Genomic DNA, 16,380 nt, shown 5'->3' on the forward strand with positions numbered 1-16,380 from the left:
CATTCCTGTATCTGTCATTTCACCTATCATACCTTAAACTTCCTATTCTCTCATTCTTGTATTCTCTTTCTTCCAATCTGACTTGAAAAGTTACTTTTATAGAATATGTAATTATAATTACAGATACATACATCCTTTCATTACCCTGTAGAGGCATTGAATATTATTTATTTTGTTAGTATATTTTCATTGTATTCTACATATCTTATACAAGGTATACACTTTGCAACAATTTTGAATGTTTGTCTAAATTATGTTATCATGTGTTTGTCATTGTTTGAAGCTTTTCTCCCCCAGGACTCCATTGAAAACGGGCTCCTTGGCCCAATGGACTATCCTGGTAAACAAACTGTAAAATAAAAAAATAAATAATTTTTTGTTAGTGCTTCCTGTTTCATGCAATACACTCCATGGCTTCAAAATGTGAGGTCATAGTTTCAGCTATTTCAAGGTCAATGAGTCTCATGACCATTATCACCTTGCCAGCATCCTCCTTCATGCAGCACTTCCTTTTCCCAGGAGAGCTGTACCAGTCAGTCCTGGAGTACATTTATGGATACCCATCCAGTCATCTAGGTTATGTTTAACGGAAGATAGTGAATTGCACTGCTTAACATGCAGATGGTGATTATTTCAGAAGTTTGGAAGGAATGGATTATAAACCTGTCCCTCACTGTGTTCCACGTATCTCTTGGTGAAGATTTAGGTCCCTGCTTCTAGAACTGGTGAAGATATTGGACTTGTGGAGAAACAGGAGATTTCAAGCAGAGTGCAAAAGGTGATGAAAAGGAATTGAAATAGTATAAAATTAGCACATGACTATCCGTCTTGTGCGTGCACGAGATTTCATACCTGTGATTTGACAAATATGATGTGTAGTATTACAACAGTCAGGCAGATGGCGGTAGCAAATGGTTCCTCCAACAGCAGATCCAAGTTAAAAAGCAAGTAAAGGAGCCCCAGACCATGGCTGTACAGCACATAAAACAATTTAATAAAATAACTGTCAGGTACCAGGTGAGCGCTTTCGTGTTCTATGAATATGAATTTATATGGAGCGGATGTGTATGTTAACATCATGGTTATATTGTTTATGGAGCATGCAGGAATGTTTTTATAGGGCATTGTGCAGATATGAAAGGACTAATTTGCCCTTCCTGTCATGTTCTTATTTATTACTGTGTGGCTTTAAATCTGTCCAAAGGAGGATGATCTGCATAATTAATTGTATAATTGATTGTAGCATTGAGTATAAATCCTGTAGAGCAGTATTTTTGTTTTGTCTGATGAAGTGGCTTGGGCCACGCAAGTGCTCACCTGGTACCTGACTGTTATTTTATTAAACTGTTTTATGTGCTGTACAGCCGTGGTCTGGAGCCTCCTTTAGTTGCCTTTTAACTTGGATGTGTAGTATTAATTGCTAGAATGCAACATTATCGTCCATTAGACAGATAAAATGATCATTTAATATGCACATTCAGGAACACAGGACAGGTATATGATTTAACAATGCTCTTAATTCCCTAGTAGTACATGTTGGTGGGAGCCTGCAAATTTTAAAATTATGTGTTCTTTGTCTCCCTGTTTTAAATATGTAACAAGATAGGAGGATATTTAGCTCAAAGCAATGGAACCTAGATTAATTTTTTTCTCCTCTTCTGCCACACTGACAGATGTCCCAGTGCTCTATGTCCTTGCTGGTTCTATTGGCACTCCAATCAACCATGGTATAGTGCCCAGATCTGATCTGGTACCAGCAAGGCTCTTAAAGAAGACATCTTGGTTGGGTTGCTAGTGTCCTTCTTCAAGCTGGTTTTACACATTTTGACCTGCCATCTTTCTCCCTCCTCCTTCCCTAGCACAAACTGTGGTTATGTCCGAGGACTGGGCATGTAATGGAAAAATGCAATGTATTGCCCCACTTCTCTGGTAGCTTAGACATGTCTCCATTGTTTTCCCAACCTTTGGCCTTTGCCTCCAAATAGTAACGTCTCCAGTCTCTACCAGAGATCATTGTAGGAGATGCCTGAAGGACTGCCCTTATTCCCTTCCAGGAAGGCTGGGCCATAGACAGGGCTTTATTCCTGTACCCCATCAGAATGGCAATCTAGATTAATTATTAAATATAGTGGACTATTCTATTTCCAGAAGGTTTTACTTTGAAAATTCAATGGAAGTGTTTTCGTTGACTGTGGTATTAGCTTATTTATGCAAATATGCAAATAAACTTTAGGACTGCTTGCTTTTATTTATTTTTATTTGATCTCTGGGTAGGAGGCTGGTTCAAAGACCCTTTTTAGACATGTCCTGGGCACCGGCATTCACACAAGTAGTTGCTATCCTTCTTTATAGAAGCATAAGGATAGCAGAAATCTCAGTTGTGCAGCAATGCCAATTTCTTAAGTCTTCACAAAGCCAGAATTCCGTTTTCCTTTTAGCAAGGAGGGTGCTGCTGTGGTTCGGAGTCACCTTTATGGACCATCCTGTCATTTGAAGGCACCAGTCTATGCTTTCACTTTCTAGTCAATGGCTTCTATTATGTTGCCTGTGATAAGTTTGGATGTCAAAATGTCTCCTGAGATTCTAAACTTTGTTCATGAGGTGAATCTGCAGATATTCTTGATCACAGGAAGTCTGTTAAATGAAACTAACAGTGCAAAGGTCCTTTGGAATCTTCTTTTAAAAAGGTTGCTTCAGTTGGTTACCTCATAAATTAATGAACTGATAAACTCATATACTAGTATCGTTTGATATAATAGAATGGCATACTAAATGTATAAAGTATATTAAAATCACTGAATATCTGAAGTCTTTTATCACCCCTAGTATGTTTTGTGCTGAGTTGACAAGGGTTCAGTTTCCTCTGTATTAAATATAATTAATTTATATCCCATCATGTTTTTTTCATTTATGGTGCTTTATATGTAAAAGATTTTCTTTAGATGCAAATGTAAGCATGTTCATATTCTTCATTCCTTTCTGTATCAGTTTTCTAACCACAGATTGTGGAAGCCATACAATGTGGAATTGATGTTTATGCCAAAGTGTGGTTTGTTTTTATCTGTCTGACTCCCTAAAGCCGTCTCTACATCTTTAAATCTAGACTCCACAGGTTAGCATTTCTCTTGCCCAAATTTCCACATACATAAATGCAGGAATGCATGACTGCTAATTATATTAAAGCATACAAAGAAAATCTGTTTTACCAATATCAGACATAAGAAACAAAAAATGGCTAACCTAACTGCTTACATTAAAAAAGAAAATAGTTTGTAAATGCTACCTCACATATCTAAATATGTTTTTATTTGTGTCACTAAACTATTAATAAGGTGGTAGCTGCCAGACAAATATGAAAAGCAGTTACATACCTGTACTTTTATGGGTCAAAGGGAAGAACTTTTAGCTCATCTGTATGGAAACCATTTCACTGCAGTAATGGTCATAACATCTGAGCACAGAGTATTGTTTTATGCTTGTTTCACTGGAGTCTCTGTGCAACTGCTCTGATTGCAAAAACACCCACTTCTGTGTATTAGGGTTTGTAGATTTTTCCTTTCTTGTCACTATGTATGAGTTATTCAGTCTTAAAACAAATACTTGAAAAGTGCATGAAAACATTCAACACTCTTTTCATTGCATTGTTGTTCTCTTTCATTTTTATCAGCTTATGTCTCTGCATCTATCTCGTTAGTCACCAGGAAGACTGACAAAACGATAACACTAGGGCAAGGATGAGCATATCATTTTTTTTTCATTTGACTGTTTAGCGTCAATGTCAATAAAGAGCAGTAATTCTGATGCTGTGAGATTCTCATCACTCCAAGGACGAATTAGGGATATCTTTTCCTGTTAGTTACTGCCAGGCAATATTCCCTTTTGCATTATATCAATGCTGAAAATGCAGATGCTGACAAACCAGAAATAAACAGCATCAGAAGGGAAAACATTTAATGAAGTTAAACTTCATCCCTCGTACCTCATGGAGGGTTACCTGACTCACCATAATATACTATGAGGTCACAGCTGCACATGATAACATATTTCCAGTATGAGTAGATCTGATATTAAATTCAGTATTCTTAATCACTGCCCATATTTAGAATGTCAGCTTTCATATGCTGCAGTTCCTGGAATCACCGATAGACTTAAGGAGAGTTATAACCTGGAGGATTATTCGCTGATGCTAATCATTTTATTATGTGTTGAAAACAAAGATGCCAAGTAAATTCACCTCATGAGTGAATGTTGACATCCATGTGGATGGACTCCATGTACTAGAAGTCACAGTAAAAATAAAAAAAAAATGCTAAGTGATTTACTGGCTTTCTGAGCCATAAAACACTTATGAGCACTTTCAGAAAGGTAATGTAACACTGTCTCTTATGTTTACACTCACCTTCCAAGCCTATCAACTATCCATATTTTCACAGAAAGGCTAGATTTCTGCTTCGTGTGTTGAGTATTTTCCCTTAAAGTCCCTGGTTTTCATACAAATTACTAAGACTGAAGATACTAAATGGCATACATAAATAGATTTCCCCCAAGGGCCCCTTAAGTAGTCTGTGCATGTATGCACAAGCATCAACATTACATCAAAATTAATAATTTCCCCCAAGGACCCCTTTAGTAGTCTGTCCATATATCCACAAGAACCAAAATGACATCAAAATTAATCATTTCCCTTGACAACCTCTTTAGTAATCTGTCCATGTATGCATAGAACCATCATAATACATGAAAATGAAACATCCCCCCAATACTCCCTCCAGTAGTCTGTCCATCCATGTAAGTATTCACAAGCACAAAATGAAGCATTTCCCCCAAGTACCCCCTCAGTAGTTCGAATCATCTTTGTCCATGTATATACAAAACACGAGCACTTAAAATGATACTAGAATGAAGCCGCTCGCTGCAACGAACCCTCCAGTAGTTTGCTAACCTTGCCCATTGTATGCACAAGTAGCATAATGAATGACCTACTACTAATTTGTGTGCTCTTTTATGCCCTCATGCTCAGTCCCTGCCACTGCTGTCTCTCCCCTCTCAGTTCCAATTTGCAGTTGAACTGGTCGACTCAATGCCGTTGATGAATTTAGCCAAGTTTATCCAAGTCTTGAATTTTTTTTTATACATAAATGCTCCCACAGCAAGCAATTTCTATTGCCAAAAAACATATATCTCAGCTCGCTGTGGGTGCCAAAAATATATCCCAGAGAGACAGCCTTTATTGCACTGTGGCACCACCCCGTCTACCTGCACAGCCAGTCACAGGTCATTTTGGGGTGGTGCCTATGCAAGATGACATAAGCAGGGGCAAAATGCATGCAGAGGAATCTCAGATGGATGTTTAAGATGTATGCATTGTTGTTTCTTTTAAAGGGAAATTAAAATATGTGACTAAAAATATTGTTTTTATTTGACATAAAAGAATTGTGCCCTGTAGAAGGCAGAGTCTGGGGAAATTGCCCTGTTCACCCCGTCCTAGCTATGCTACTGCATTTAGGTTTCGGACTTCATATCCTTCAGAAAAATCAGGTGAAAACATATGCATTGTCATTTCCTTTAAAGGGAAATTAAAACAAAATATGTGATTAAAATATTGTTTTTATTTCACATAGGAGAAATGTACCCTGCAGAAGGCAGCATTTGGGGCAATTGCACCATTCACCCCGTCCTAGTTATGCTACTGCATTTAGGTTTCAGACTTCATATCCTTCAGAAAAATCAGGTGAAAACACATCCTGTTATTCTAGTAACTTTCTAAGTTTAGGGCAGTAAGTTAGGGACATGTTACTGGTAGATAGCAGGTGGGAACAAATGTTTTATACTGCTGCTGTCATTTGTATTGGCAGATTTTACTGCCAAGCCCAAAACCCAACCTTTAACAACTTTAGGAGGGGGTGATTAATATTTGTTAAGGTCAGGTCTTGCACTACTCTGGTGCTTAACTGATTTGTCTTTTTCGAATATCAGCATAATCAGCGCGCTTCATGTACTACACTACACATCTATTTATCTATCTATCTATATGTATATATATATATATATATATATATATATATATATATATATATATATATATATATATATACATACAGTGCAATGAAAAAGTTAGTGCCCCCTTCCTGATTTCTTATTTTTTTGCATGTTTGTCATATTTAAATGTTTCAGATCATCAAACAAATTTAAATATTAGAAATATATTAGACAAGGATAACCCAAGTAAACACAAAATGCAGTTTTTAAATGATGACTTTATTTATTAAGGGAAAAAAAATATCCAAACCTACATGGCCCTATGTGAAAAAGTAATTGCCCCCCTTGTTAAATCATGAAATAACTGTGGTTAATCACATTTTTGGGAAAGATGAGTTCAATTTCACTAGCCACACCCAGACCTGATTACTGCCAGACCTGTTGAATCAAGAGATCAATTAAATAGAACCTGTCAGACAAAGTGAAGTAAGTCAAAAGATCCCAAAAAGGAAGACATCATGCTGCGATCTAAAGAAATTCTGGAACAGATGAGAAACAAAGTAATTGACATCTGTCAGTCTGCAAAATGTTACAAAGCCATTTTTAAAGATTTGGGACTCCAGCAAACCATGGTGAGGGCCAGTGTCCACAAATGGAGAAAACATGGAGCAGTGGTGAACCTTCCCAGGACTGGCCGGCCTACAAAAATTACCCTAAGAGTGCAGCGATGACTCATCCAAGAGGTCATAAAAGAACTCAAAACGACATCTAAAGAACTGCAGGCGTCACTTGCCTCAGTTAAGGTCAGTGTTCATGACTCAACCATAAGAAAGAGACTGGGCAAAAATGGCATACATGGCAAGGTTCCAAGGCGAAAACCACTACTGACCAAAAAGAGCATAAAGTCTCATCTCACTTTTGCCAAAAAGCATCTTGATGATCCCCAAGACTTTTGAGAAAATATTCTGTGGACTGATGAAACAAAAGTTGAACTTTCTGGGAGGTGTGCATCCTGTTACATCTGCCATACAAGTAAACAGCATTTCTGGGGCTGCTTTGCTGCTTCTGGACCTGGACGACTTGCTGTGATTAATGGAACTATGAATTCTGCTCTGAACCAAAAAATCCTGAAGGAGAATACCTCTCCATCAGTCCGTAACCTCAAGCTGAAGCACACTTGGTAATTGCAGCAGGATAATGATCCAAAACGCACCAGCAAGTCCACCTCTGAATGGCTTAAAAAAAACAAAATGAAGGTTTTGGAGTGGCCTAGTCAAAGTCTGGACTTGAATCCAATTGAGATGCTGTGGCATGACCTTAAAAAGGCAGTTCATGCTCGTAAACCCTCCAATATGGCAGAATTAAAACAATTCTGCAAAGAAGAGTGGGCCAAAATTCCTCAACAGCGATGTGAAAGACTCATTACCAGTTATCGCCAACACTTGATTGCTGCTAAGCGTGGCACAACCAGTTATTAGGTTTAGGGGCAATTACTTTTTCACATAGGGCCATGAAGGTTTGAATAGTTTTTTTTTCATTAATAAATAAAGTCGTCACTTAAAAACTGTATTTTGTGTTTACTTGGGTTATCTTTGTCTAATATTTACATTTGTTTGATGATCTGAAACATTTAAGTGTGACAAACATGCAAAAAAATAAGAAACTAAGAAAGAGGCAAGAGGCAAATACTTTTTCATTGCACTATATATATATATATATATATATATATATATATATATATATATATATATATATATATATATATATGGGTCTAGGACTATTCACTGAAAGCACATTTCACTGGAACACATTTGACTGTGCACAATTCACTGAAAGCTCAATTCACTGAAAACACAATTCACTGAAACACATTTCACTGAAAGTTATATATTGTTTTTCCCCACTGTAGTGTGACCCTGGAGTTAGAATATATAGTAAGGGGGGTGTGGGGGGCACCGCCTGCCACATTGAGGGGTGTGTGGGATGTAGCCCCCCACCTATTTTAAATATTTTGAACTATACACATGGATACTTGCAATTTCAATAAATTTCTTTTCTAAACTTAATATATAGCCAAACTATGTGGGGAGTGGTGCCCCCACACCCCCCTTACTATATATTCTAACTCCAGGGTCGCACTACAGTGGGGAAAAGGCCATATATAACTTTCAGTGAAATGTGTTTCAGTGAATTGAGTTTTCAGTGAATTGTGCTTTCAGTGATTTGTGCACAGTCATTTGACTTTCAGTGAAATGTGCTTTCAGTGAATAGTCCTAGACCCATATATATATATATATATATATATATATATATATATATATATATATGTGTGTGTGTGTGTGTGTGTGTGTGTGTATAAAGCCAATAACTCTGCTGGTGAAGCACTATTCTCTTGCGCCATAGCCAAATTATGGAACTCACTCCCACCCACAATTACCTCTGTACCATCATGCAGCCACTTCAAAACTTTACTAAAAGTGCACCTAAAAACATGCTGGCTATGCCCTTGCAACTCCCACTCTAATATCATCCATCCCATCCAACCACTACCTTTCTCTCTACTCGACTAACTGCCTTGATTATAGCAAGCTCAGATGCTCATAAGCCTAGTACTTACTATAGAGCAGGAACTTCTCATTGTAACATTTGTTAATGTCATGTACTTCACAGATAAAGATTCTAGTTGTCTACTGATGTACTATGTTCTTCATCTGTAAATATGTTGTAAGTAATTACTATGTTAAATTGTTAATCGCTATGTAATCCAATGTAACTACTGTCTGTTTATTTTACTGTGGAGCTTTTCTCCACGGGCCTCCGCTGCAAACGGACCTACGTCCAGTCGGACACTCCCAGTCAACAAATTTAAATAAATAAATAAATAGATAAATAAATAAATAAAATAAATAAATATACATATATATATATATATATATATATATATATATATATATATATATATATACATTTTTTCTTTTTTTTTTTAACTGGCCTGACAATTTGAAACATTTATATTTTTTTCTGTAAAATGATGTAAGACTTTCTAGTAGTATCACAATACTTCAGGCTGTAGCATTTTTATTCCAACATCACATATTTTATTCAATTTGGCCTTTGTCCTCATTATAGTAGCCAAAGCCAGAACCTCAAGTTGTCCATCTCATAAGTACAGCCCTGGGGTATTACTATAAATTACCAAATATTAGTGCATATAAATTGCTTTCAGATTGAATGCTTTCTTTTAAGGAAACATATTTAATATTTGTATTTACTAACCCTCTAAGGGAACAAGTCCATTGCTAAAGGCAGATAATAATGCCGGGCACAAAACAGCAATACATGTAGTGTATAAAATGCAAAACGACGGAGTTCAGACTATGCACATCCAAACTAATATATTTACTCAAGCAGGCAATTCAACTTCAATTTAACTTACTTTCGTTAAAGGAGTTGAGGATATAACATAGGAAGAAACCACATGAATAAGACCTACACTACAGTTGTTTGTGATAATTAGGAGTATCAGAATTAGGAGTGGCAGATTTTCATTTGCATCCATCTAGGGCACGATAAGTCCTAAAAAGTTCACAGATCTATTCCTTGTAAATGAAGATACAAGATTTCTTGTCATTTCTGAATTTTCTTCTTTGTTTTGACTGTGATATGGCTCAGCAGGAAGCGCAGTGATGAAGAACACCAGACGCACAACCTCTGAGAAATGCAACCAGCATTTATATCAAATTTCCATCCCCCTGTTCTGCTACTAGCAACAACCCTCAAAACAGATACAATAATTCTAATACGAGAATATAAATGCCAGTACAGTTAAACATCCAGAATTATGTAAACTCTATGGCAATAAACCATTCATTAAAATTGCAATTCGATTTAATTGGCACTACAAAAGTCCTTCAATAAAAATGTCCTTGATGAAATTGGATACTCCCTATTCACACTTGCAGACATGCACACACGTTACATGCATACATACATATATGCATATGCATATACATATAAATACAACTTTTATATGTGTGTGAGTGTTTATAATAAACATATAAACATATGCAAATTTTGCTTTTCTGTAACACGTGACATTGCGAATCAGTTTACATGCTGGTGTTAAAACCCCATAATTCTGCTTGATAATCTCACAGTGCTCCTGTAATCCATCTCTTGCAGATTAGATGACATCTTAATTGGAGCACCTCTTTTCATGGACCGTGAGTTTGAGAGTAATCCAAAGGAAGTAGGACAAATTTATCTGTTCCTACAGAAGGATGTCCTAAAGTTTGCCTCTGCCCAGATTCTGAAAGGATCCAAACTGTTTGGGAGATTTGGAAGTGCAATTGCTTCCCTTGGTGACCTGGACCAAGATGGATATAATGGTAAGTTTTTTTTTTTCATTTATTGTAAACTGTTTTCATTTGTTTTGTAATTTTTATGTTCTCAGCTCTGTCTATAAACAGCCGCAATTAAAAAGTGCGTGTGTGTGTGTGTGTGTGTGTGTGTGTGTGTGTGTGTGTGTGTGTGTATATATATATATATATATATATATATATATATATATATATATATATATATATATTTATAGTTTACTATGACTTACCCAAATGGCAGACATTCGAAGTGCCGATGGCCGAAATCACAGTTTTCAAGAAGCACATAATTGAAGCAACATAGGTCGAGCACGTATGATTGAGTTGCATGTTGCACTCAACCTTTCGACAAGTGACATACTGAGAATGTGAAGGGAGGTCGCGCTTCAGTGAGGAACAGGGAATTAGCCCATTAACTCACTGTAGTGTGATCTCAGAGTTGGTATATTTAATTTGCAGGGGGTGTGGAGGGCTCAGCCCCCCATATGGGGGGTGCAGGGTGGCATAGCCCCCCTGCAAAATAGTAGAATTAATATACCATTGAGTGTAGAGTTCAATGGTAAATTAATGTGCATAGCAGGAGGTGAATGATGTCACCTCTTACTATGTTGAATACATTGAACCACGGTTATCAATATATTCATTTTTGGTTTGGTTTCCTATTAGAAATTTCATGTTCAGCATTTTGGGTCGACTATTCCATGGTCGACCGAAGTTGATTCGAAATTTCAATAGTAAACCTACACATACACACACACACACACACACATGTATGTATATATATATATATATATGTATATATATATATATATATATATATATATATATATATATATATATATATATATATATATATATATATATATATATATATATATATATTGATAGAGTGTTCAAGTAATCCAATCAATAGCTTTTATTGTAGCAATAGTTAGCATATAATTCACAAGTCATAGGATTTCTTTCTTGCCTGGTGTGCATTGATCAGAGTATTTTTAAAGCAGTCAAGAAAAATGGAGCTGAAAGACAAGTCAGTGGAACTTGTTGATGCTTGGTAGTATAGGGAGCTAAAACTAGTTTTTTAATCTGTCATACATCAAGTTAATTCTGTCAAGTCATTCTGTTTAGTCAAATCAAAGAAGTCACAAATGCTCATTTGTTTTATTTACATTTGAGACTTGGTAGTTTCTGAACACAGGTATCCTCTTTGCAGAGGAGATCTGCAATAAAAAAGTGGTTCCCTTTGCAAAAGTTGACTAAGCGTGAATCAAGTTTAAGTCATTAAAATATAATTGCTGAGTATTAGAAGCTTGTTATGTATTAATTCTTGAGAGTTATATAACCTTTTCTATCAGGGTATATGACTTCAGAAGGAGAGTTTATAAGTTGTATGGGTGTAGGATGCAGCCTGAAACATGGTGCAGTGTGCTTGTTCCTAAAACAAAAATATCCTTGTTCTGGGGTATTTTTTATGTTTGCCATTCTGATCTTGACCTTTAAATTTTGTTGACATGATTAATCATTCTGCACTTTGTTGACTTTTACTTTGGGATCTGAAAAACAGAAAGTAACAAATCCATATTAGACTACAACAGGATTTAACAGTATGTAGCACAGTATCAGAAGTTGCAAGTCACAGGCTTTACAAAATGACCACAAGAATCAGTATAACTGTATCATATTTTCTCCTTATAGAGATCATTTAATGACATTTCAGATAAGTGATGTGATTTGGTGCAGAGTTCCAGGTTACCAGGTTCTAAGTTGAGAATGTTTTGTCTTTAGTTTGTATGCTCATAATGGGGTTGTAATGTGAAAAAAAAGGTTCTCATATTCCAGACATTTTGGCAATTTGTACTTGGTGATTATTCCCATAAGATCTTTAGACACAGGCTATTGTGGTGCAATTTCTGTGTAGTGGACAGCATAAAGTTTGTTATAGAAGAGGTACAAATGAATTATTGAATAGTGCCAAGGCTGGGTCAAATGATATTAATCAGCTGGCAAAAATAAAGCTAGAGAATTTGAGCAGTTCTTCCAAGTGTGTGTGTGTGTGTGTGTGTGTGTGTGTGTGTGTGTGTGTGTGTGTGTGCGTGAGTATGTGTGCGTGTGTGTCTGTGTGTGTGCGAGCATGTGTGTGTTCATATGGATATGTCAGTGTGTGTGTTTATGTGCATGTATGTATGTATGTTATTTATGTGTTTGCCAGTTTACAGACCTGATAGAGTTCACAATGATGACCACTCTACTTGTTTTGAGACATGGGAGCACTGCCAATCCTAACGTGCACAGCAGGTTACCAGTTTTACATAGATGAGCCTTATTGTTCTTATAACAAATTTGACATTAAGTAGTAACATTAGGATTATATATGGAGGGGTGATATTCTACCAAATTCTCCACCCTAATCATGCTTTGACTTTTGTGGGTTCTCTTCAAAAACTGATGCAGCCCTTCTACCACTGTGTATCTTTCTGCAGCCTTATACATCCTACAACCTTTCATCTTTCTCTTTCTGCAGCCTTACACTTCCTCCATCCTCATTGATCCTTTAGAATTTTGTTACAGTTTTTTTTTCAAGTTTTAGCTTCTGGTACTTACGCCCTGCATCTGAGCAAGTTTCTGCTTGTTTGTACCGAGCTGCACTAAGGTGGGCTACCAGCTACAACTCTGAGTTGAGATACCAAATGACTATTGGCTTCTGAGCTTCCAAAAAAACATAAGTTGCCTGTTTTTTCCTAATTTATACTATTTACTGCACTTTTTTTAATTGCCTGCCATCTACCTTTATGCAATTGCCTGCTACACTGTGCCTGTAGAAATGAAGTTTATTGTTGTTTTCACTATAAAGCTAGTTTTTTGTTGTTTCCACTGTTTGTTAACTATTTACTGGTATTTTTTTCACAGTTTTAAAGCAATCTGTTCTGCCTGCTCTGGTTTTCCCAAAAAAGCAGTGCTTAATTAACTGATTTGTTAACTGTTTAAAGTCATTCTTTAGAGACTCCTGGTTGATGTTCTGCTGTTTAAAATGTTTTTCCAGTGTCCCACTGCTATTTTGTTAATTATTCTCTAGTGTTTCCTGGTGAAACTAGGGTAGCTAGTAGCTGTAGTATAGTCCAGATCCAGGCCTGCTGCTTTTGGAACTGTTTGTAGTGGTTTGTTTGTTCTGAGCATGTTTTCTGGGCCATTTTGGATTGGAAGGGGCCTATCTGCACTTTTGTGAGAGAATTGTGTTTGATTGGCACCTGACTGGTAAAGGGAGGCTGGTCTAGGGATTGGAATAAGCATCCTTATTGCTCCTTTTGAATTTTGTTACAGTTTTTTTTTTCAACTTTTAGCTTCTGGTATTTAGGCCATGCATCTGAGCATGTTTCTGCTTGTTTCCACATAGCGCACTATCGTGCAATTGTGCGCTAAAGTCAGTTAAATTCAACAAATTTTCCCTTAAAACCCATGCAAAAATATCCATTCACCGAACTCCTCTGTGATCATTTCTGAAACGCCACCCCAAGTCACAACAGTCTTCAAACTAGCATTATGGACAGTTGGACCACCCTTATTTCTCCTGCCAGCCTTGATGACTTGGGGCCCTTGAGGACGTGTAGCTATTGCTTCATATACACAGACAGCCATCTACTAATAACACTGTCTAGTACAAAGTGCGAGAGATGTATTTACACCAATAATGTAGAATCCATGCTGTTTCTCACTGAAAACAGTAACACAGAGAAGGTTGTCATCTCACCCACCACTACATATTCACATAGTACCACTTCTCATACACATACCACTACTCATACACATAGTACGCATCAAAAACATAAGTCCACATATGTGGAGGCTTTCTCAAAAAACGTACCTAAACACCAGAGACCTGCAAAACACAAGTCTGCTACAGCTAACACAGTCTCCATAGCACCCATGACACATAGCAACACCAGTGTCTTACCCACCAAGCCCATAAGTCATAACACTCAAAAATCAAGTTTTCTTGTCATTGGAGACTCAGTCGTGAGACACACAGATGTCCCACTCAGCAGGATGGACAAGGAGAAATTCACAGTCAGCTACGTGTCTGGTGCTAGGATTTGCCAAATCATGCATACACTCAGGTCTCTCAGCAACAAGTACCTTTATGATTCTGTTATAGTTCATGTTGGTGTGAATGACCTGAGATGTACCTCAGTGGACTATATGAAGAGAGACATGGTTGAGCTCTCTGAGTATGTGTCCCAGGCAGGCATGTTCCCTAGCCTTGAGCAGCATTTTACCCTCACATAGAATGATGCCACAGTAAAAAAAAATGATTGATTTCAATAATTGGCTTAGTTTTTGGTGTCATTCCAGGGGATCCAGTTCCTGTCTGCCTGGGAAGCCATGGCTGACAAATCTCATTACTTTGCCAGAAAGGGTTTGCACCTGGCACACCTAGGCTTTCAGCTGCTGGCAAAGGCAATTGCCTCTTCTAGAGCCTTTTTTAGGCAAGGTCTCAAAAACAACATTACCAACATGAAATTAACCAATCAGAGCAAAATAAGGGTCATGCTGCTAGATGCTAGGAGCTTAAACCAAAAACTGCACTGGCATACTTCTCAGCATCTTAACACAAGTAATGTGGACAATGCCTAAATTAATGGGCGGGGGGACAAAGGCCCAAAAATAGGGAAAGATTTTAAATATTGCTGCTGGAATAACAAGATTTGTGTTAGCATACATTTTCTGAAGGATAGTCTGAGACTCAAATATGTGTCATTAGTTGGTCATTATTTAGTGACTTCAACTCTCAGTGAATTGCCAGAAAACCACAGATTTTATGAGGAACAGACCAAATATTTGAGGCAAAAATGTGGACATTCTGCTAAAATCTATACAGTCGAGAGGTATGCTTTGCAGTCACAAAAAACTGATTTAAGGCCTCAAAGAGTACCTCAGCCCATCAAGGCTACAATGCCTTCCACACCTTTAGACCACAAAATGAACATGTGAAAACCAAAGGAGGTGGTGTTTCAGTCTACATTAGAGATAAATTCACTGACATCTAGTTAGACTGGACAACTCCATGGAGTTACTCCAGGTCCAGTTTATGATGGATAAGACCCCCATTCAAGTCCTAAGCAGTTATAGATCCCTGTCCATGGATCACAATACCCATGAAGCCTACTTAACCAAACTGAAGACAATCCAAATTTTACCGAACATACAAGTTATGGGGGATTTCAATTATCCCACCACCATCAACTGGGAAACCTACTCTAGCCCAAACTCACTAGCACAAAAGTTTCTTGACCTTGTGAATTCAAATGCCCTGGAGCAAATTGTTCATACCCTGACAAGAGGAACAAACATTCTAGATCTGGTCCTCACCAACATGTCAAATAGGTGCACTGCTGCAACTGTTGGACCCTCATTAGTAAAAAACTGACCACAAATCAGTCACCTTCAAACTGACACTAACACCAGAACTCACAAAGGGTGAAATCAGACTAAAAAACTTCATGAAGGGAAACTGTATCCTACTAGGTGAAGATATAAGTGCATTCCAAGCCCCACCCCAAGCTGAAGGTGGTAACTACACTAAAGCTTACACCAAAGCACTTTACAATCACCTGCATAAGTGTATAAATTCAGCTGTACCAGACAGAATCAAAGCCAGAGTCCCAAGTAAAATCAAGCTGCCATGGTGGACTTCCAGCATCATCAAACTGTACAATAAATGCAAGAAAACAAAGACAAGGACCCAACAATGGAAAAGCATCCTCCTCAGCCTTAACAGGCAAATAAGGCAACTTGTCAAATCTTCCAAGGGCTCCTTTGAAAGAAACCTAGCAAGTACTGCCAAGGATACCCTTAAGATCCTTTACAGCTATGTATGTAACCTAAAGGGTAGGACTCAAGCATGTGCAGAACTGGTGGCCAATGGTATCATACACACTGACCCCACAGAGATCGCAAACCTGCTAGTAGATAGACTTGGTGAAAATTTCACTCCCTTATCTCCTCCTAACATACAACAAACCCTCCC

At 37.4% G+C, this 16,380-nt stretch overlaps 1 protein-coding gene across 1 annotated transcript in view; it reads left to right on the forward strand.

The window, feature by feature from the left end:
- ITGA8 (integrin subunit alpha 8) overlaps positions 1–16,380 on the forward strand; it is a 1,841,490-nt gene that overhangs the window by 915,748 nt on the left and 909,362 nt on the right. Inside the window, exon 12 of the mRNA XM_044067504.1 lies at positions 10,162–10,367. Within this exon, the coding sequence (XP_043923439.1) occupies positions 10,162–10,367 (206 nt within the window). The remainder of the gene's footprint in view (positions 1–10,161; positions 10,368–16,380) is intronic.

This window comes from Protopterus annectens, chromosome 3.part1 (assembly GCF_019279795.1).
Source record: "Protopterus annectens isolate FY-2018-M chromosome 3.part1, PAN1.0, whole genome shotgun sequence".
NCBI classification, from domain to species: domain Eukaryota; kingdom Metazoa; phylum Chordata; order Ceratodontiformes; family Protopteridae; genus Protopterus; species Protopterus annectens.